The 23,673-nt window shown below is 44.5% G+C and overlaps 1 protein-coding gene across 1 annotated transcript in view; it reads left to right on the forward strand.

Annotated features, from left to right (window-relative positions):
• Positions 1 to 14,146, forward strand: part of CERS3 (ceramide synthase 3) — a 40,873-nt gene extending 26,727 nt beyond the window's left edge. The window contains exons 11-12 of the mRNA XM_068203620.1: positions 1,051 to 1,207; positions 13,824 to 14,146. Coding sequence (XP_068059721.1) covers positions 1,051 to 1,207; positions 13,824 to 13,955 — 289 coding nt within the window. The 3' untranslated portion in view covers positions 13,956 to 14,146. The remainder of the gene's footprint in view (positions 1 to 1,050; positions 1,208 to 13,823) is intronic.
• The last annotated feature ends 9,527 nt before the right edge of the window (positions 14,147 to 23,673 follow it).

Raw genomic sequence — 23,673 nt, forward strand, 5'->3', positions numbered from 1 at the left:
ATGAGCCCCTGCATTTTCAAGGGGACTGAGCCCCTTAACTAAGAGAAATCCTTTTCCCTTTCATTCCACCCCTTCTGCTGTAGCTGCAAAGTCAGAGTACATGACTGTAGTTAATTTTGTGTTTAGAGCCTTCTTTCCCCTACCCAGTCCTTGGGTAGTGCCTCACCTCACTTACATGAGGAGCACTCCGAGAAGTTTAGGTGAACCAATTAATTTATGAAGTCAGCACAAATAAATCTTAACTTGCTAAATACTTGCATGCCTTTGGAGTGCTATGATTTAATCTGCTTTGGAGTATCCACATGGGTGCTTAACATGTTTATCTTTTAAAAAGTGTTTAATGTGTTTCACATTCACAGCTCTAATTTGCCCCTCCCTGCACATGGACAAACCCTTAGAGACTCAAGCTGGTTAAATTAATAGTTCTGAACATTGATCAACATAAGGCTTTAATTTCCTGTAGTATTTTCTTTCAGAAATGCTGATGTCTTTTACATTATTGTTGTTTTTTAATTAACTGTACAAGTGATCTGCAATCATTTTGCTTCACTGAGTTTCTTGTTCTTCACTTCTTGAGCTTGGAAGCGAAACACGATGAGATTAAAGGGACTCAAAAAGCCCCAAATAATATAGAAGTAGTGAAGTCTGAAGATGGACAAAACATATGTTAATTAACAAAAGGCCTTGTTGCAAAGCTTGTAGGATTTTCTCTGGAGTGTGGATTTCAGATTACAGAGAATTTGCACAAAAAAAGGCATAGGCAAGCTCTGAGTTGCACAGTATCTAGACCACACAGAGACAAAGATCTGAAAAACAGGGACTTTTTCTAACCTCCCTTAGAATACTTCCATGCCAGACTCGAATTTCTCATCTTGTGAAGTCTGTATTTCAACAGAGATGCATCATCTAGTTAAGGCAGGGCTTGTTAATTAATCTACCATCTTTGCAGAGGCTTTTAGTATTAATCAGCTTGGAATATGAGATTAGAAATAAATGTAAATAGCATAAGGAAGAGATCCTGCACCATAACAATGATCTTTATTTTTTTAGGATTCTTCGTGCCACATTATATCAGCCTACCTACTACTCCACAACTCCTGTCATAGCATATTTTTTATTCAATGGGATGCTATTAATCCTCCAAGGCTTGCATTTATATTGGGGTTACTTAATTTTCAAGATTTTGAAAAGGTTCGTTTTCCTAAAGGTAAGAAATTTGTTTCTTCAGAAAGATGTGTGAAGTATCAAACAGATGCCAATACCTCGAATACAGATTTAATTGGAATGTTATTGTTTCCTGAGCTTTCAAGTCAGCATTTCTGATAGGGATCTACAAAGCATGGAGATGTTCAAATGTGCTTTGCACCTCTCATTGTCACACCCAATATCTTGGCTGGAATACAAAGACTTCAGCTAGAAGGGGGGTTTTTTGCCTGTAGTTGATGTTTTGTACCAATAGTAAATCAGAAATTATTCAGAACCTGAAGCCCTAAGATGGTCCAGAACTCCTCAGGAATTCCTGTGTTCTGAGTGAAAGCAATCTTTTGTCACTGAGCTTTGTAGCAACTTACCAAAAAAGAGGAGAAGTGAGTGATGAGAACTTTGACTACAATTTTTCTGCAGTATTGAAATTTCTTCATGTTTGCCTAAATCTGAGATCACCTAAACTTGAGCACTGGTTTTGGATCACAAAAACCAAATGAAGCATATCTGCTATTAGATTATGACTCAATGAAATACTGTCATATTCAGCTGGAGCAGAGGAACTGTGCAAGTCCAGTGCTGCCTAATCTGCTTTTACCTTGTAGAGAAAATTCATACGGGAAAAAACTCTGAAGAAAACTGCCATTTATGTCTCGCTTGATTGAATGAAGTAGTGACATTTTCACAAGGTCTCGTGCCATAAAATGTGCAGTGGGGTACAGGGTAGATAAAATAGTTATCAAAAAGCATTTAAGGGAAGGACTCTGGAGAATGTCTCTAAGATTTGGCACAAGTATTGACAGGTATATTTTTCTAGTTAAGATGAAATTTAAGTTGTGCTGTTGAAAAATGGTATTTTTTCTGAGGCTGAAGAAACAAAAACTTAATTAAACTGACTGTCCTTTTATCTGAAGCAGTTTGTGCTGTGAAGCATCTTAAGGGAAATATTCCTTTCTTCCTGTATTTAATTGTTGTTTGAGTGCTAACAGGAACCATCCTGTAATTATTAGATTTTTGGATTCCATCAAATCTTATGCAAACAGACAGCTGGGTATCATAGGGAGACCCAACATCTGCCCTAGAAGTTACCAATTCAGCCCTTGTAAGACACCAAACAGCAGCACAGAAAGGACAAATCTGTGGAGGAAATGATTTGTGTTGCTCTGCTTCTGAAACAAGCTTCTATGTTCCCTTAGACACTGAGAATCTTGTATTGCTTGTGTGTCGTTTACCTCTGTTTGACTAATTACTACATTAATTCTGGCCTCGGTGTAAAGTGCTTTACTACTTGTTTTTTTTTTTTGGTGTGATTTTGGCCTTGTCTCTGTGCTGTTCTTGTTCCCTGTGCACAACCCCTCTTAAGAATGGAGAGACATCCCTCTGCCTCCCAGCTGAGGAAGAGGAAGGCTCAGCAGAGCTCTCCATCCACACTGGCTGAGGTTCTGAGAGCACAGTGCCAGAAGGTGCTCAGATGCAGGGTGAGCAGGACATTGCTGGGCCAGCTATATAAGGTCACTCTGCCCTGCCTGCTTATGTGCCTTTGTAAGGGGCAGAAATGTTTTATTTTGAGATAAGAGCTTTGTTGTATTCGTCACTGCTAAAAAATGGGAAAGCACCGAGCCTGCATCCCTACCACGGATTTTTGATTCCTTATACAGCTCTCTGGGAAGATGGTTTCCAAATAACATTTTTACAGTGGTAGCAGCAGCAGCCTGGGCCCTTTTCAGTCTGATGACTTCAGCTGGCTTGCATGTGCAGCCTGTTTTCCATAGCAGTGGCAAACTTGGCTGTGAAAGCAGCCAGTGCCTCCAGAGCTGGAAAGGCAACGTTGAAAAGAATGGTGCTGGCAAGGAGGGGTTTTATACCAACATCTTTGTTACAGACAAGCTGCACACAAATAGCTGCTGCTATTTTAGGGAAATACCAGCAGACCATCATTCTGGTGTTAGAAGGGGTTTGTTTCTCTGCCCAAGACTAGCTGTTTTCTGAATGAAAACTTAGCGAGTTTTTGATATTTTTCTTCAAGCAACAGTTAGCTACTTCAGATGGAAAAATGAAGTCATGGTGCAACTGGGAATAGAGACTTCTGTTGTTTAACTGAAGGAAGCTCTGAGCATAGAAGGGTGTAAGGAATTTTTCAGTGCCCTCTTGTGCCTTGATCCTGGAGTTTTGGGGTCACTGCAGCCTTGAGAGTTGGTGGCTTCTTCTGGGCTTTCCTCTTGCCCCTGAGGAGAAGATGGCTTTTGATTGAGAGTGACTGGTCAGAAGCTCTTCATCTCAGCTGTCACCTCCCCCCTGCAGTGATAGAGGGGACAGTTGCCCTCAGCCCTCTGGGATGACTGCTCAGCCAACTGACTTGCTTCAGCAAAAATAAGCTTGGACTGAAAATCTTACATTTTTCCTCCTCCCAAATACTGCAGCGAGAGATGGCTGAAAATGAGGGAACAGGAAAGAAGGGAGATGATCTTCTGCCATCCGTCTGTGTCCTGTTTTCCCAGCCATGGGACTCTCTGGCCCCGGGACTGGTGGCACAGAGCAGCACTGGTGGCCTCCAGGCTCAGGGCACTTGTGTCACCTTTCTCTTGGCGCTCTGGGAGTTCTCCATCCGCAAGCTCAGCTGTACTCAGCTACTTCACATTAGGAAGTTTTTTATTTTCCATAGGGGTAAACTTGAGGGTTCAGAATATTTTTCAAAACCATTATTCTTCCCTCTGGGAAATAGAAATGTTCCCTAAATGTCCTGTCTCACGTGACATTTGTGACCTTGTGTATGAGTAAAGCCTGTAAGCAAAGCCCTTCAAGGTCAGACCTGTAGCCATGTACCAGTTCTGCTGTGAGAGGAAGGAGGACATTCTTCAGTGTAATTTCTTTTCAAGTTAGGTCAGGCAATTGCAATGTTAGCTGCTGGCTGCCATCTTGATGTCCAAGGCCTTTTGTTGCTAGGAAACTCCGTGTGTTTCTGTAATATTGTTCAATTACATGGTTAAATTACCCACTTGTATCAAGTTTCAAGCACCACTGAAACATGTCTAGTCATCATGTCTGCACATATGAGAATATTTTAGGAAAATTGAAAAAGCATATAGAGAAGTATGTACATATGCACTGATTTAAAACATCTCGCCAGGAAAGTCCCGTGGAGATTAAACATTTTATTTCCAAGGTCAGAAAAAGGGAGTGAATGACAGCAGCTTATAGCCACATTATTATGGCAAATTAAGATGTAAAGTATATGTTAAACCCATTACACACAGAGTTAAGGTTTTGAGACTATGGTGCTTTAAATCTTGAAAAATGTGTAAGTTGTAGGAAATGGGCATGATGTCCACATGTCTCAGATACTTCAGGGCTGATGCAAAGTCCATCAGTGGAGGGTAATGGCAGGTTTCTGACAGACTGTAATGTGTCCAGGAATAGGCTTTCCTGCTCTTGTAATTGTTTTGCCACCATCAGACCACCTTCAAGGAAGGCAGTGAGCTGCTCGCTAATGGCTGCTGTTATTTAGGTGTCAGCAGCAGCAGTTTTCTTGGGTTCACTGTGGTTCTTTCCTCCTTCTGAAGCAGAAAAGACCCTGCACTGCTGTAGATCAGGATTTTTGATTTGTCACTCTTTAAAAACCTGTCTGTGTTCAATATTCCTTTGGCATTTTGTACTTGGTAAGCTTTTTAAGGACTGGTTGGGTGTATCCTTGTCCATGGTTTGTTCATTCCTTATTTGGCCCAAATTCCCAAGGCAACAGTGAGAGTTAGTGTTCAAAGAATGACTAAAAACAGAGTAGGGGAAACTGAAAATTATAAGAAAATACTATTTTGGGTTGAAATGAGAGCTGTGAAGTGCTTGTTATGATCCTTCTGCTGTTCCCAGCCATCATTTTTCTACTGCAGCATTTTTCCTCTTACTTTTTTTTATGCTTGATCTGCTGGCATCAAACAAATTGAAATTTAATGAGAATTAGCACATTCAGTGAGAAGTCATTTCCTTCAGAAAATTGCCATACTACAGAAGTTAAACAGAGGACAGGGTTTATTTCCTAACCTAGTAGCACATAAGATTTTGTTTTCTTGTGTGTTTTGTCAGGCCTGTGCTGCCCAGTGGTTGTTGGGGTGCTGGTAAAACAGACCTAGAGGTGCACTTGCCTTAGTTCCAAGTGGCTGTTTTAAAAGGAGCAGTACATTCTAGAGGATAATGATAATTTTGTGAGTTACATTTTCATCACTGGAACCGGGAAGTTGTGGAAAAGCTTTTCCTGGATATTTTATTGTTCCCTTCTAGATTGGGAAGGGCCGGTTCTGCTTTGGAGGTTGAGCTCTCTCAGTGTAGGGTTGGAAACATAAGACAGATTGAACTAGATTAGTAGGGGTTGCTTTTCCTCCATTTTAAAGGAGAACAGGTTGTGGAGAAGTTGAATTTGTCGGTTCTCAACAGATGAATATTTATAGCAGATTTTCTCATGAGGATGGCTTACTAGGGGTACAAAACAGGCCAAATTAAAGCTTTTCCTCTTAGACATGAAAACCAGTCAATCTGGGAGCCTTCCCAGTTGGTTAAAATGATTGCCCTGGGGACAGGAGTTGTTTAATAGCCTGGAGATGGGAGTTAGCCAGCCAGGTCAGCAGTGTGGAGGCTCGTGCCCTAGTAAAGGGAAATTACTTCCTGTTATGACTTTCTTTTATCTGTGTATTTCCGAATCTGCTCCAGCAATCTAGTTAAACCCGAAGCCTGGCTACATGTCTCACTTGATACTGCCAAATTAATCTGAGCGAGGCAGGTGGGAGGCAGGCAGAAGGAGCATAGAGGAGTTTGAGGTTTGCTGGCTGGTATTTACAGTGGTAGGCAAGGAGCTGAGGAGCCCTGCCCTTCCAGGGATGTGGAGTCAAGGCTGCCCCCAGACATGGATATTGTCAAAGTGTGCAGCCCCACAGAGCCTATGAAAGAGGAAAAGCCACCAGTTCTTCTCCACTGTGCCAATCCAAGATCACTCTTTGGTCTCTGGGGCCTCAACCAGTTTTCTTGACACTGGGAGTTAAAAGGCAGATTTCTGTTTAAATTTTTACATTTACTCCAGATTCTGAACAGGGTCAGCAGCTGAGCAGTGACTTCCAGGGAGGTGTGTTCTATATGCTTAGTGGATTGTATGTTACACCACACACTAAAATATACTTCTCATGTTTCAATACAGCAGCAATGTTCTCTGCTGGATTTTTTAAAATTATTTTTTAATAAACTCTGCTGAGAATGCCCATAATTCCACAACGTTTTTCACTTGAACATTCTATAAAAATCAGGTAAAGCTTCAAAAACCTGGGTTAAAGGCTGTTATGACCATTGTGGAGGAATGAACTAATGAGAAACCACAGAAAATAAACTGTGAGCATTTGATTGTAATAGATGGGTGGTGAAGGTATGCTGGGGTGGGAGCACTGGGACAAAGTACCCTTCCACAGCCCTGCTGTGCACACACAGGACTGTGCAGGAGCAGCCTCAGCCCCCAGGCCAGAGTCCAACAAACTGGGGGTGTGGATGCTCCCTTTGCCATAAACAGCTCTGATGTGCTGCAATAAAAACCTGCTCTTTCCAAAGCCGCCGAGTTTGACTTCAGTAGGAGCTGCAGATGACCAGTGCCTCTAAGAATAGAAACCCAAGCCTCCCAGCAATCCTGAGGCTTCCTGGCCTGGCCATTCCCGAGGGTTGATCCAGGGCCAGGCTCTCAGCTGGTAGGAATGAGCACGGCTCAATGGGATTGTGTCAGTTTTCACCAGCAATGGATCTGGCCAAACAAGCACCCCCGCCCCTCTCTGCATGTTCCCTGGCACAAGGCAACTCCACTTCTAGTAAATCCCCCATCCAAATGGTTCTTTTGATGTGCAAGTTCCTAATTCAGAGGAATGACAAATGTTGGTAAAGTTTTTGCTCCAAAATTAATTGCTTTACCTTGCTGTTCACAGAAGGGCATTTGCTGACAGATTTTCTGACTTCTCATTTTAACTGCTTGTATATTTTAATTTTCTAGCAGGATCTTTATGAAACGTTCCATTTCTTGCTAGTTTTATATATACGCCTATATAAAAATTATATATGTGTAATAGTGTGCATATGTATTTATTTTTTCAATTGCCAAAAATCAATTCACAGAGCGAACCCTAAGCCTTTACAGAACTTTTGATGCCTTCATTTACTATTTTTAATATATTCTGCAGAGATTTGAATTGTGACTGTGTTATGAGGTGAATAATTCTTATATTTTCAGAGGGAGTTACTGAACTGCAATCTGGTGAATCAATTTTTAAAAAGATTGAAATAAAGCTAGTTAATGATAGGTTAATATCAATTGAGAAAGAAAATTGTTCTATCTTGTATTTAAAGAAACTGTTTCCCTAGGGGGACCTAGGAGTGCTCCATAATCATAATGACATGGCAAGAAGGGAGGAAATCCTTTAAAGGAGCAGTTTGTCCTCTGTAAGACAGTTGCAGTGAGTTTTGGTCAGGCACGGACACTGCAGGTTCCCCTCAGCAGGAAGCACAGAGCAGCCTGAGCAGGCAGGGATGGGTGTGCAGCAGCTCCAGGCTGGGATTTGTCTTGTGTAACTTAGTCTGTGCCTACCACAATTTCCAGGGTCCCTCTGTGACCAGTGAAGGAAGAGTGGTGTCCCCATCTCTGTCTATTTGGCTCAGTAAGGAAACTGCATAAACTTTGTTCACTGTGTGCCACGCAAAGTGTTCCATACCCAGCCTTGCTATCAGGGTGGTTACAAGGACTGTGTGGATTTTGGGTATTGCAATATGAATATAGGAAAAAACCATTACGTGTTAGGTATGCCACTGAAAGTGAGGTTGATGTTTAAGTATGGATATCAAGTTTAAATGCATCACAACAGGAATGGAATGGTCTCTAAGGATGTAGAGAAATGTCCCTGCTGGATAGAAGTGCCTGTCACGTAGCTGTGTGTTGTGGTCTCAGTCCACAGTGCTGCAAGGCTTCTGCAGGAATACTCTTTAGCAGCTGTGTTGTTTCAAAACATTAATTGAGTGCAGTATCATACCTCACTGAGAACAGCACAAGTGTCTGATCAGCTGTTTTGTAGCCAAAACAGCATTTCTGAGGAGTAAAAGTGCATGTTCTGATAAAAGCTCATACCACTGAACTCCTTGGCTTAAAGCAAATTCTGTCCTAGGGTAAAAAAAAGTTCACTATAGAGAACAGCATCAAATGCCTATTATATGGTTCTTTGTTTCTTTGCCAACTGTGGATTTAAAATTGGAATAATTCAAAAAGCAGTGGGACATTATGACTCACTCGGTACCTCCTGGGCTTTTGACATTATCGCAAAGCCCCGCAGGCCACGGTGCGAGGTTCAGTCACTGGATTTCAATAACCCAGGCAGCAGCCTCGGCTGCAACCACAGAGCCTGATTAGCTGCAAACAATCCTTGGTTCTCCAGGGCACTCAGCCCCAGTTCCAGGTGTGCTGTGCTGAGTGACACCACCAGTGAGGTTGTCGTGGGGTTAAATTTATCACGTCAGTCAAAATCAAGGACGTGTTCAAGTAGCTACATCTAGTTTTATAAAGCTGTTCTTTTCAATAATTGTGGAATTAGTGGAACTTTTAATTTGTTTTTTACAAGTCTTTGAGTTCCCTCTGAAAACTGTCAGTAGAAAGCTTGGGGAATGGGTATTACATAGAAGAGACAGATTAAATAAGAGGACTTTTTGCCATGAGATGTCCACTACAATTAACTTAGAGAGTCTGCATCTTCATTTTAAAACTGCAGAAAGCAGAGTCCAACTATGCATCTTCAGTGGAAGATAAACATTATTTATGTTGCCTAGTGTGGATGAACTGAAAAGGGAAATATATTTTCCAATAAAATCTTCCAGGCTGGACATACAGAAGAGTTTGCTTGAATCCAAATGTATATTGCTTAGTCTCAATAGGAAAGTAAAGACTTATTAAGTTATATGTCAGCTGAGTTGAATTATTGATGTTGAATTCAACATGTTGAACTCAGAGATTCATCAACTTTATAGTATTATTTGTTAGAAAAGTACCCCCTTCTATCTATTTGGACTGACTTTTTATAATCTCACTTGTTTATTATCTCTTTTATTTGAGGCAGTCATTGCTGACCTGACTAATAGCTTTCATCTTTGTACTTCAACCTGTTTCCATATGTGCAGGTGCTGTGGAATTTACTGTCTTTACATTGAAAAATCAAGATCTAGTCAATGTGTTTGTGGATGTTTAAATGAAAATATTTTTAAGGTAGAATTAAGGTATAAGGTTCTGATTTTAATAGAAGATACATTTAAAAGTCAGAAAACTCCAACTAAATGTTAAGAATAAGTATTTGAAAGTCCAAAAATCTAAATTTCAACTGATGAGAAAACAAAATTCTGGAATCAGCTTTGAATTGTTTTGATACATCAGTACTTGGTAGGAGAAATCCAGTTAACTGTGTGGGTGTAAACGATGCTTGTTCCCAAAAATTAACTGGTTCTAGTCTTGTCCAGTCAGGGCCAAATTGAAATCTTCTTATGCTGCTGAGAGGCCTGGAGTCAGTGTTGGTCCCACCAGGTGAGTTGGGCCTGGACCATCTCCACCACTCACATGGACACAGCTGGAATCAGGGAATGGTTTGGGTTGGAAAGGACCTTAAAGCCCATCCCGTCCCACCCCCTGCCATGGGCAGGGACACTTTCCACTATCCCAGGTTGCTCCAAGCCCTGTCCAGTCTGGCTTTGGCCACTTCCAGAGATCCATCCACAGCTGCTCTGGGCAACTTGTGCCAGACCTCCCCACCCTCACAGGGAACTGACATTTGCTAGGAAGGGCCCTTCCCCTTCTGAGAAAGCAGAGGCACGTTGCTAAGGTTTCCTCTCTGTTTGCAGGATCAATCCACGTTTCTACAATTTATTTTTGCCTATTTAATACTGCCTGGCAGTATTGGCTCTGCTCTTACACTTTCCACTTGAACTACCCTGCTGTGGCAGATACGGAGCTGTGGCTGCAGTGTGACCTCAGCGTGCCCTGGACAAAGATGCCACGTTCCCAGTGAAGGGAGGCAGGAGGGAAGGGTGGTGTCTGCCCAGCCCCACTTCAGCAGAGAGGTTCCCATGGTGTCACCAGCCCAGGGGACAGGACAGCAACGCTTCCATCAGTTGTCAGCACAGCCCTGTCCTTCTGCTGCTCTCCTCAGCTGCAGCACAATGCAGGGCCAAGGGCTTGTCAGGAGGGAAGAGATCTCCGAGTGCTTTATTGAGAGACAAACTTGTACAATTAGCAGTGAATCCTCTGCTAGTTTAGATGGAGAATCGAGCAGTATTTTTCTGCTTACAAGAGAATTTTGTTCATCTCTAAACTTCAAGAACTCTTTTTTTTTTTCCCCATGAAGTTGCTTAGAGGGTCCTTTACCGTTCATCTAGTGCTAAATGACTTCAATGATACATGTTCTAACAGCAGTGAAACGCAAGAAGCCAAAACTACCTTAACAAATATGGCTCGTTTAACTAAAAGAGGCAGACTGAGCAGCAGGTGGAAGGGTTAAACAAAAGGAAAAAAAGATTATAAAAGTTTGTAGCTTTGGCTTCACTACAAATGGCTCTCTTGCAGACTTTATAGCATTAGTGTTGCTTCTCATAAACCTTGAAACCATTCATCCATTTAGAAAGATTAAATTGGTTAGTCATCCAGAACAGAAAATGTACACATCCATTTTTGTCTGTTACCCAAAACCAGCTGAAGTATAATAAATGCAGTTGATGCCATTAAACTAAAGCATTGAGTACTAATGATGGCCTCAGCTGTGGTATTTACAGTTTGCCAGCTCTTGTGTTCCTGATAGTATATTCATCTGCTGCTGCTCAGGGACAGTCAGAGCAGAGCCTTTGAGTTGGAAAGCATAATATATGATGTGAGGGGCTCAGAGAAAACATCTTGGTATTAAAGCGGTGAAAATCCTAGAAATGTTACAACTTTTGTTATTATTAGAAGGTCAAAGTGAAGAGGCACAAACTTCACTTAGGATAGCCTGATATATTTATAATGGTCTGTTAAACAGTTTGCAAAGAGAGGTTTGTTTGGATTTCCAGTTACAGATGAAGCTATTGCTATTTCAAGTTCTGTCACTTAAGCCAGACAAAAATGGCCAGACTCTCCTAAAGCAGGAATTTGTAGAGGCACTTGGTCGGGAAGCAAGTTTATTATTGCAAAATCTAATAAAAATTAGATTTAATTTAGCAGCATTTTTTCTTGATTAATATCAGGATTTCAGAAGTAACACTCTTTCCCAGAATTAAGAAAATTTGCAGTGATTACTTCAGAATATGAAAAAACTTAATTCTGCTGCTTTGAAATCTGTGAGATGTTCTCTCAAAGGCAGGGATTTACAGTGGGCTGGAAAAAAACACGACATGTTTTTTAATTGCTACATATAGTGCCTTTAATCAGAGCATCCAGCTTGACAGCATTAAAAAGGGGAAGCCAACTCTATCTGAGTTTCCAGTTCCATGCTGGAAATGCCAGCTCATTCCTATAGGAAACAGGAATCAATATCACAAACTGGCCATCATTCAAAGCAGAGCAGTTTGCCAGCTGTCCTTAAGCACATGCCTGAGCACCAGCAACTTGTGTGCAGCACAAGGAGGGACTCCAAATGAAACTCCACAAACTTCCCTGACATTTTTCCCACTGAGTCCCTGAGTGCTGCTCCCTGTCACTGCCCACAGTGCATCCTCAGGGAGATGAGAGCACTTCCAGCGAGTGCAGTGGATTTGGCATCAGACACTGCTTAGGATTAGTTTGCTTTTCTTTCTGAAACATTTCTGGTGGCAGAAAAGCAACAATCTTCCCCCCACCCCCTCAGCATTTGTCTTTTACTGCAAATACAAATGGCAAAAATACCAGGAGGGAGTGAGGTGATCTGAAAGAGCCAGAACCTCATAAATTGTGTGGGAAAGGCTGTCTTGCCTTTTCTCTAACTGATGGCATGCCAAGTTTATTTTACAGTATTTACAGTAAGATTTGTTTGTTTTGATACCCTTTGTAAGTTGTTAGGGAAAAAGCAAAAGAAAATCTCCAGGAAGTTTATAGTTTGTGATGAGCCAGAGCTCAGGCTTTAATTTGCTTTCTAGCCCTATACTTTTTACTAGGAGTGTAATATGTGAAGGGATATGAGATTGCAATTGGATGAGTTATTACTGGGCTGTTATTTATTTTCTCTGTATGAATTTGGTGCTTAAGAAAGACCTCAGAGCAGCATGCCAAGGAAGTGGACTTGTTAGTTCATTCCAAGAGCAGACACAGGAGGGACAGGAACAGCCCTGGTTTCTCCTCCTCGCGTCACTGCTCTGACCTTGGCACATCACAGGGAGAAGGAGCAGCCTCTGCCTGTGTAGCTGAGGTCCAGATGGATGACATGAGAGCAGATTGATCCATGATGCAGTGGTCCCTGTGTGGCTGTGCAGGCAGGGAATTGTCTGTGCTGAATTCCTGCCAGCTCCAGCACACAGCTCAGGCGGCAGAGCTCCGTCATGAGGAGGAGCCCCAGCATCCTGCAGTACAAAAAGACACAAAAAGTGGTGCCTGTTCTCAGGAATCAGGAAGAACGAAGTGTTTTCTGGATGTACAACATCTCTCACTAGGGCATCCTGCCCTGAGTCTGTGGAGCAGGTCACCCACTGGTGTAGAAAGCCTTCCAGGCAGGTGCTGCTCTTGTGACCTTGTTGCACTGAAGGAAAAATAGGGGTGATTGGGTTTAATGCTGAAGCCTTGATTGTTTGAAACAAATTTCTGAACACATTGTAGAGCCTTGAGTTATGGCAGGAGTTGAGAAATAGGAAACTAATGGTGTGTTTTATGTGCCATGACAAACAGCACGGTGTGGTCTCACCTCTCCCTGAAACATGAGGTAGATATGATGACTCTTCTCAGTGTGGTGGAAACATTTGCTGTTTCCATTTTTGACTGTCTGGGATGAAGCATGATTGCCAAATGCTAGGAGCTGCCCCTATGGAGCTGGGGAGGGATTTTCCTGAGGGCAGACTGCCTTGCTGACCCCCCCTGCTCCTGGAGCAGCCATTCTCCCCCCGGGCAGTTCCCTTAGCAGGGTGATAAACCCAAGATGCACAACAGCTGTACAGACACAGCCTCCGCTGTGCCAGTGTTGATGTGCTGTGTATACCACTGAGCAGGAAAGAGAATTTTAGGGTCAGCAAGTGTCTTTGAGCAAAGTTGGTGCCAGGAGATGCTGGCACAACTCATCACTGTTTAGTTTACACCTGTCAGAAGCAGGCAGCCTCTCAGCTCCTGTGTTTGGGTGAGTGTATTCATCATATTTAGCTTTTAAACAATATTCTTTTCATCTTCCCTGCACTTCACAGCTGTTAATTAATCCCACAGCACCCAGGGATTAATAGTCACACTTTACAGGGAAAAGCAGAAATGAACAAGAAGAGGTCAAGTGGCTGGGCTGAGGTCATGGAAGCAGTTTTGTCTAAAGAACATTTGGTTCTGCAAAATTAAAGTGCTGTTAATTGATCTCCCCTTGGATGTCCCCTCCTTTTTGGGGGCAGGGTTTGTTTCTGGGGGGCAGGAAATTACATTCACAGTGCTTTCTTCTCCCTAGGACTTGAAAGATGATCGGAGTGATGAAGAGGAGGAAGATTCTCTTACCGACACTGAAGAGGAGTCCACAAAGAGTGGCACCAAGAACAGCAGTGGGTCAAGCAAACACCTCCTAAGCAGCAGTCACCACTAGCCCTGTCCTGCCTCACTTCCTGCTGATTCCTGCTCTGGTTTTAGCCCAACCTACAGGACAGGATTTAAGTCAAAAGGCTTGTGAGAGACTGTGATTGATTTATTGTTGGCTACTGGACCTGGAAAAAAGCCCAGTTTAGAGGGGAGGGAGAAATTGCATAACATGACAAAACGTGTTAATGACCCACTTTCGGAATCGTTGCGGAGTGTGTGGAAAGATGTTTGGACACGCTGACTGACAGTGCTCCACAAGGGCAAAGCTCAAGAGAGTCAAATAATTTAGTGTCCCGTTGATTCTAATGTTGTTTTTCAATCTGATATATATTTCATCAAACAATTTAAATCACAGATGTTTCGTGGTAGGTAGGTAGTGTGAACTCCATTAGGAACCAGAATTACTCAATGTGGGAAAAAGTTGATAGTGCTGTACATTGACTGACATTTTATCTTTACTTTTCAGTTTAAACCCTCATCAAAATGGGTATTTTTCTGAGTTATATTTCATTTCCTGGAGGCCAGAGGAGGTGAACATGGAGGAATTCAAATTACTTGTCTGTGAAGGGTTGGCTTCAGTGTAGAAATGTAGACTTTCTCTGAAGTGATAGATAGCTGAAATACTGTGTCAAGGAAGTCACTGTTAAAACAGCAAAACTCAGCCCCAATTCTCCATTGAGTTCCAGGCTTCTCAAATGTGTTTCAGTCATTTTGGCCCAGTGTTAGAACAGAAGGTGCAGAGGGGAGAGAAGAGGGGAAGTGGAAACTGGGAAAAACACCCTCTGCTTCTCACTGATCTTCAGACCAGAAAGTTAAAACCAAATCTCATCCATTCCCTTCTCATGACCTTGTCTCACAGCTTTGAATACTGCCTTCTCTGGAGTTCTGATCTGTGGTTCTGGAGTGTTCACTGCAGGTACCCGGACACTGCGGAGCACAGGACTGGCACAGGATGTCACACTGTCACTGCTGTGGATTCATTTGATACCAGGACCTGTATTTCCATCTCTGCTCTTTTATAAAATGGGGAATCACATCAGCTAGACCCAAACTTGGATGTATGTGACTTCAGCCACCTGCTGTTGTTTATTCTGTAACCAGTGAGCAACAGCTCCTCTTACCCAAAGTGCCTCTATCCTAAATTTGCACTTCTGTTCTAACACAAGTGGGGCTGCAGCAGCATTTTCAGTCCCAGGGCTCTCCATGGAGAGCCCAGGCCTTGTAAACAGGGCAGTGCCAGTCCCATTTCCCTCTGCATTAACTCACAGGGTCATAAAGGATTTGTGTCATAAGTTTGGGAGGTGAGAGGCTCTGCTTGTGGTTCCACAGTAGCTGAGATCATCTGGGTAGCTAAATCCAGTAGTTTGATAGAGGCCAGGGGACCCCTCCTAGAGCAGCCTCAGTGCAGAGCGTTCGGGTCAGAACGGCTCCGTTCCCCTCCGGCTGCTCCGGCAGGAATTGGTGACCTGCAGGAAGCGTTACAGGATTGACTTGTTTTCCTAAGGTTTCCTTGGCAAGTGGGATATAATTCAGTGACTGAAGCATTGAAAGAATGGGAAATGTTTGGGATCTCAGATTTGAAGAACTGGGTTTCATGCAGTTACAAGAAGCTGTAGGAGGGCTTGATTACAGAGGCTTTTTTTGCAGTGTCTACCATTTTTACTTGTATTTTGACCATTTTGGACCCAAATATGCATGTTTTACTACAAAGGGAATTACACTGAGGAAGGAGCATGGCCTACAGCTTCTGAGAAGGAAGGGAGATGTGTGGTGCTGGAAAAGGACCCCTGTCCTGGTGCTTGTGGCTTAGTGGTGCCACTTGGGCTGAGTGGGCAGAACCCCCTCAGCAGCCTTTGGCCACCAGTGCCCTTCCTGCACGGATGAGAACACCTTAAATACTGTAGCTGGGGGGGAGTATGGGGAGTGTAAGCGCTGATGGCAGCATGTAAAGCAATTGGAGAGTTTGGCAGGGGCACAGTTGATATTGGGGCCCATTTATTGCCTGCATGAAAAACACTTTCCTAACAAAACGTGGAAATCCGGCGTCTTGGAGGATTTACGCTCCCTTGGGAGAGACAATGGTGCTTTCTTCGAGATGTAACGGGGTTTTGGGAGGTGGCCAGGGTATTATCATTTGATTTTGGTGCCAGAAGCTTTCCTCCTATGACTAGAAAAGGAATTTAGGAAAGGAAGCACACAGAATGGTGTTGTCACAGGAATGAACCTCTGAACAACTACTGATTTTTAAACTGGAATTTATAGTCTCCTTGAGGCCAAAACTTTGCCTTTCCTACTCAGGACAAGTCTCCCACTGAAGCCAATTAATTCTATTGGAGTCTTGCCTAGGAAAAATTTTGGACTGCAGTTATCCAACCTAATTGCAAGAACGGTTGTTCTAAGCTGATGTGAAACTGAGATCTTAAAGGAAGAACAAAGGTAGATAAAGGAAGAACAAAGGTAGATAACTACACTCAGATATAAAACTTCGAGGCAAGTTTTGGGTGAGTACAGAAGAATATAGAAGAAAGTAACATCCTGAAGATGAAGTCTGGGCACAGTAAACAGCTAACTAACATTGCAGTGGGAGGGGGTGGAAGGCAGGCAGGCCATGGAGAACCCTTTCAGGGATTACTGTCATGGACAACCAAGGGGATTAGACATAAAAATTCTGAATGTAACCACTAGGCCCTGGTAATAAATACCCACAGCACAGAAAGAAGTGGGAATTGGCTGTCAGAGTGTCCTCTGTTAACATCAGATTAACATCAGCTCATTCCTGGAGTTATGTGCATTTAATTTCCCCCTTTTTACTGATGGAAACTCAAAAACAAGAAGCTGAGGTCATGGGGGCACAATTTCTGCTAAAGAAATTTATGTCATGGTGCTTCAAGATTTTCAGTCTATTCAATGCAATGAAGATTCAACATTTTTATAATCTTGTTCTGCAAAGAGTCTCAAAGTGCAGGTGCAGAACAACTGTAGGTATGTATGGCAGCACAGATAGACTCTAATATTTTCTTTTTGCCATTTCACAAGGTGTGTCCTGGTTCAATGAGTTGACAGTGTGCATCTGGCTTTGCTGTGTCACTTTGTGCCACATATTTCTGATAGAGCTCTAGGCTGAAAATCAAATCTTAGTCCATTCCCAGCAGGGGAAACTCTTCTGTTCCATTTAATTTCTCTGGATTTAGATCAGGTATCCCTGTCCGTGTGTACTCTGCTTCCTCTGTACTTGTGTCATACTTAGATTTACCAGCCTGCTCTGCATTGGGTTTACAGATCTCCTTTACTCCACGGAACTCATTTTGTCAATTCATGTTATTTCGTATCGTTGTCTTTTTTGTTCTCAATGCCACTGACTTTGGTCAGCTGAAATACACACTACAAATAAATATTTTTTAAAAAGAGGTGTCTAGGTAAAGATTTTCTTGTTTTCTCTGCCTTGCAGTGTCCTCCTCTCTGCTTTCCATTCCCTCCAAGCTTTTCAATGGAAGCATCATTAGTTCAGGAAATAATTCCTTTCTCTTCCAAGTTTTCCATTGCCTGGAAACAGCTGGATGACCCACAACCTTCACAAAACCTAACAGCACTCTCTGTAAATGAACTTGTGTTTTTCTGAACAATTAACAGATGGAGAGGAAGAAAAATTGATAGGGGCATCACCCATCCTTTGTATTATTCAAGGTTTATGCTTTGATTAAAGTACTTGTGAGTGCTCCTGAGTACACCAGGAATGTTACACCTGTTTGTATCTCTACCCAGCTGGGTTTTGAGGTGCACATTAGGGTTGCCTAGGAAGTTCTGTGTGTTAGGACTGAGGTGCTACTGCCCAGCAGGTTGTTGTGGGATTATCAGTAGCTCATCACAAGCACCTGTGAGAGAGCTCAGATGTGGATCTTCAGAAGGCTGGCAAAAGCAGGAAGGAAAACAAGGGAACTGTGCTCATTTGTATCAACTGAAAAACTGCTCCACATCTCTTCTTTCCGTTTCTGCCTCCCTGGTTGGGAAGATTGCAGAGGTTCTGACTTACCATCTCTTCCCATGGGCAATCAAACAGAAGGGAAGGTGTTTCAGTCCAAATAATGAACTGTAGCAGAACACTTTGGTTTTATTAGCTCTTTTTTTTTAAGCTTATGAGTAAGAATAAAGGAGATGGAAAACAAACCGAGCAGGGCTGTATGAGTTTTGGCTACAAACAACTTGCAAACTGTGAAGAATAATAAAAAAAAAAATGTTGCTGAATTTGGAAGAAAAACATCATCTCCACAGGCACTTCCCCCAGCTGCGGGTTTGAAAAGCAGCAGCTCACCAGGAATGACAGTCCATGCTGAGCACACGGATGCAGCCCAGGTGTGAGAGCTCCAGAGCAGGTCCAGGGCTGTCAGCTGCCCCGGAGCTGGGAACCTCTGGCGTGGAGCAGCACATGAGCCACGAATGTACTTGGGAGCTGATTTCACCCAAAATCACTGGAAATTATTGTTCCTGGTTCCCTGGCAGTTTGATGGGCTCCCTCCAAAGTAAAGGAGGTGATCAAAGCAGTGTGATCTCCACCGGGGCTGGCTACAGAGAGATTCAAGTGGGGCTCTGAGAGGTTGTTGGATGGGAGAACCTTCTCTGGGGCTACCTGAAGTTTCTACTGCAGTAGAAGACAAGGCTGAAAGCACAAGTCTGAGCTTTAACACATGAATCTGCAAACACAAAGTCATAACAACCCACACAGGATAATGTTGTTGATGTTCCAATAGTCTCAAGATTTATGAAAATAGCTTCTATTTACTCAGCTGGAGTAAGCCCTATTCTTCTGAGTTTTGTTACCCCATAAAGCATTCAGAGGAGACCCCATCATCATTTTAAAGTCAGAAACATTAAGTGGAATAACAAGTATAAACCCTCTCCACAGTGACTTTGAAGTGCAAGAAGCATGGCCTTGTAGCCTTGGAGCTCTGTTTTGAGCTGGGTGGGAAGAAACAGGTCCCAGGCAGTTGTTTCAGGTGGTGAAAAGTCCATATTTTTCCTACCACAAAAGAAGCAGGTCTAAAAGAAGTTAAGTTGAGCAGGGAAATAAGTGATTAAATTTCCACTGAAATTCACAGGAGTTTTTCCCATGATACTGGTGAGAATTAGACCCAGATCTCATGTGACCAGTTCTAATAAGGACAGCATGGCACTGCATTCTCTAGCCATCAGGCACAGCCCCAGGGTTTCCTCTTCCTATTGCCCAGGGCAAAATCCTTCCTGGAAAATTGGTATTTCTGTTTGTAGGACACTCACCTGAGCACAGCTCTGCCTCTTCCCAAGCTGGGCATGTATCCTTTCAAAGACATTCCTGGCAAAGCAGCCCTCCCCTTTTCAAGGCAGAATCCTCACTTCCAGTGAGCACTCTGCTCCCTGTGCCCTGCCTGCTCAGGATCTGAGCAATGCCTGGGCTGCTGATGCTAATGCCCACAGGCCAAGACCAAATTTACCAGGAAGAGGTGAAATAGGAACCATGGTTGTCCCAGCTGCCTCAGCAGGTGGGTGCAGCTGGAGATGGCTGCTGAGGCAGAGGAGAGAAGGGAGCAGAGGGAAAAGCGGGAGCAAAAATGGCTGGGACAGCACAGCAACGGCTTAAACACAGAACTGACATCACCAAGAATCACAAAGCAGAGCAGTAACAATATTAGGAGGAACAAGTCCCAAGAGAAGGAGGAGGAAAAAGACAGTAGTTGTGTATCCCGGGGATCAGCATTCCGAGCAGCAGCAGCCAGCGTTGCCTGGACTCAGAGATGAACTTTGCAGCCAGGACAACTCCTTTTCCCCGAGCACCAGCGGCTTTGCACTGAGCCCAGCCAGAGTTCCCAGGGCAGGAGCGAAGCAGGAGGATCTGGGAAAAGCTCCTTCACAAAGTTCCCAGTATGTGAGTGAGGGGACTGGGCTGGGGCTGGGCCAGGGCAGCCACGAGTGGAGCCCAGCAGACCTGCAGCTGTGGCAACGACCCCACACTTCACCTCCAGTTGCTGGCGAGCCCGACTCCCCCTTGGACCTCAGAGCTGGTTTTGTGCTTTTCCAGGCTGACTGGAAACCCCAGGAGTCCTAGAAGAGCTCCTGGAAGATTTGTGTGTTTGCTTTCTACAACAAAGAGCAGGAGAAAGCTGCTAAAAGACCTTCCTACTGCACCTATGGGTAAGTGTCTCAGTTGTCATGGGCTGTAGACAGAACAGGAGAAGTCCTAGGATTTCATAAGAATCTGTGGGAAGCAGGAGCTAAATCTTATCAGGTTGTGCTAAATCTTATCAGGCCGTGCAAATTCTACCTTGTTCCTTTGCTGATTTAAAGGAGGAATTATTCAGCAACCAAAGAATGTCTGATACATTTCCCCATTGCAAGGGCAGTGAGGTCAGGTAGTGATTGTGTGTTTGCAGCTTTTTTTATCCCTTTGGGTCCTGTAAGGATGAGCAGAGAACAGGACTCTGTAGCAATGTCCCCTTTAGCCGAAGGGTGGGACTGTTCTATAACCCCGACTATTCTGCAGGGCATGCACAGCACTCAGTGAACTGGGAATTGCTTCCCTCTGGTTCTGGCTGCGGTTGCCTTTGCAGAGCCCAGCGCTGCCGGAGCTGCCGCGATGGCAGCGCCCCGGGCCCGTCCCGTGCCACCCCCGCTGGTGACCGGCTCATTGCTGCGAGGCCCCACGAGGTGGCAATAGCAGGACACGGCTCCCGTCGGGACACGGCTCCGAGCAGCGCTGCTCTCCATCCTTTTGCCCCTGAAAACAGATTTTATTTCACGCAGCTGGCGTTTCCACTTGATCGGTCTCTGACTGTGAAAGAGGTGTTTGGTAAAAAACACTTAAATTTTACTGAGATGAGTGTTTGGTGCCAGTCCAGAGGCCCAGCGTGCTGGTGTCCCAAGGGCTGGCATCTGCCTGGGTGTCACCACTGGCCCTTTCCCTGTAAGTGCAGCATTGTCCTGCTTTGTCTCTTGGTAAGAGATGTACCTGGTGTATCTGGCTGGAGAAGAAAGGATGTTAAATCTGCTCTGACACTGCTTTACTGCCTGTAATTTCTCATATTGTCTCTTTAGCCATATTTTAGCTATTTTTCAAGCCCACAGGGATTGTGGCTGGTGCTACGTGAAGTCCTGTTCTCATCTAGATCCTTAATGTCTGTAATGCAAATAAGGAGGATAAATCTCACAGAATAATGAGGGTTCCACTGCCATTCTAATGATGCCGTTCTGATGGTGCCATTCCACCTCAGGAGACAGGCTCTCCACCACAAGCATGAGGTGCACACTCCCCACAGGTGTCAGCATGAAGAAGGGACCCGTTGGTCCAAACAAGCTGCTTTAATGCCATTTTGCACAACCCTCGTGGTCAGGCTGTGCTCAGCTGTGAGAGCTGGGATCTGGTTCGCTTTGATAGCAGGATGAAAACTTTCCATGAGCTCTCTCCATAGCTGTGGATGGACAGGAGGTGTTTGGATGCTGTGGGCTGTGGGTGACAACCTCCACGGTTCTGAGCTGACCCCAGCTCTCCCTGGGAGTCTCGCTCAGAGCCAGGAGACAGCTGGATTTGACTTGCCTGTCCCTGCAGATTGGAGCTTTGGGGTTGCCTGCAGGGCTCTCTCCATGTGGGGTTTCCTTGGGCTGGTGCCCAGCTGTCAGCACAGCTCCCTCCATCCCAGCTCACAGAAGGAGCTGGTGGGGATCCTCCCTGCCAGCAGGTTCACTGACACACATCTCCCCTCCTTTCCTGTGTGTGTCTAGCCCAGAATTCCTGACAGCTGGCAGTTTTAACAGTCCTAGAGTGACACTGATGTTTTGTTGTTATGAACAAACACTTGCAGCCAAGCCAAAGTCAATTGCCAGCTCTGTTGGGAGAGAGGATCCAGCAGCAGAGGAGCATCTCAGTTCTATTCCTGGTTCACTGTACAACCTTGCAAAAAAAATGACAATATTGGCCCCAAATGGGCTGGGATGAGGTTTGGTGGCTGTTGCTGATTAGGAGCAGAATGTGTTTCAGACTCCAGGCGTGTTTCTCCCTCCAGACCTCGCACTGACCCTCATGTTAGTGACTCTGAGCACTCTGCTGTCGTGGGCAGCGGGGTTTCTTCACTGCCTGTGGAGGAAAAGGCAGCCCTTGCCATCCCTTAGAGGAGTGTGAGGTGAACAGCACCTTCCAAAGTGCACAGGGCTACAGATGTGGCCCTGCAATGGTCACAGCATATCCTGCCCACCGTGTTCCTTTATTCTCTGAGGACAAACATGCCTTCACTGCTTGAGGGCAGCCCAAGAGCCCAAAAAGTGGGGCTCTTCTTCCAAATAGGTGCTCCAAGTGACCCCCAGGCTAGACAACTAACACAGACAGACATCAGTTGACCAAAGCCAGGTTTGATGGGGCCCTGAGCTACCTGAATTAGTGGGGTGCATCACTGCCCATGGCACGACATTGGAACAAGATGATCCTCAAGGTCTCTTCCAGCCCAAACCATTCTATGATTTTATGATCCTACAGCCAAACATCCCAGTTTGCATCTCCAGTTTGCAGGCTGTGGAGCTCACAGCAAAGGCTCCTGGCACAGCAATGGGGAATTTACTGACTCAGCTGGGGATGATGGGGAGGGAATGTAAAGACTGACTGACTCAGAAGGGGGGAATTGCAGAGTAGCCCCAAGAGAAGGAGGAGGGAAAAGAGAAGGCTGACAAAGCTGTGCTGTGAATTTTTAAAAGCAGTCAGAGATTGTGCTGTGAACTCTGCACAGCTTCTGTCAGTGGCATTATGGTAATGTTCCTGCACAGCTCTGCATCCGGAATGGGAGCAACCAGGAAAATCAGCATAAACTTGAGTAAAGTATCCTGTGGGGAAAATAGCTCTGAATGGTGTTGGTCCTATCACTACACATGGAGAAAAGGTGGTTTTTGATTGCTGAATTCCTGTGAAAGTTCAAATGGTTCAAAAGAAGGGTTAGACAGTAAATGATCACCTGAGCACATGGGCTTGGGGCTGTTACACTTCCACAGGAGAAAAGGGGTGTTTTACACACCCAGGCTGTGGGGCCAGAGGGGCTTGGCTTTGGGGCACAGCCTTTCCCCAGCTCTGTGCCACCATCCAGCAGTGCCTGTGCCTGAGGACAGCCCTTCCCACCTTGGCTTGTCCCCCCACTAAATGCCTGGCTGGGGGCCCCTCTCTCCAGGGATGGGGATGGGCCGTGCTGGCTGCAGGAGAGCTGCTCCTGTGGCGTGACCCACCTTGGAGCCCCCACTGCGGCACCTGACGGGGCCCCTGACCCTGCAATCCCTGCTCCTGGGGATATTGAGTTTTCTGTTTGTTTTGCAAATGTAATTGGCCAAGACGCTGTGAAGGGAGGAGAGAATGCCCAAGGGAGAGGTGTTAAAGAAATAGGAAAACATTATTTAGAGTGTTTTAAGTCGGCAGTTTCCCTTATTAGTACTTTCATGGTGAATAGGAGCCACTTTAGGTCTGTGCAGTTGGATTGGACCACCTGGTCCAGGCTCCAGTAGCCATCCATGCAGATGGATGAAGTGCCTTGTGCATCCCCTTGGCAACACCTCTTCCAAGACATGCATCCCCTTCTTGGCTTACAAATCTCCCCCTCTGGCTCCTTATGTCCTGCTGCAAGAAATATGCAGAGAAGGAGAAGCCTTATATGAAATATTCAGTTTGGGGGCATGATCCTCATCCAAGGCAGGTGTTGGACACAAAGGGAGATGATTGAGAGGAGATG

This window comes from Anomalospiza imberbis, chromosome 13, assembly GCF_031753505.1.
Source record: "Anomalospiza imberbis isolate Cuckoo-Finch-1a 21T00152 chromosome 13, ASM3175350v1, whole genome shotgun sequence".
NCBI lineage: Eukaryota > Metazoa > Chordata > Aves > Passeriformes > Viduidae > Anomalospiza > Anomalospiza imberbis.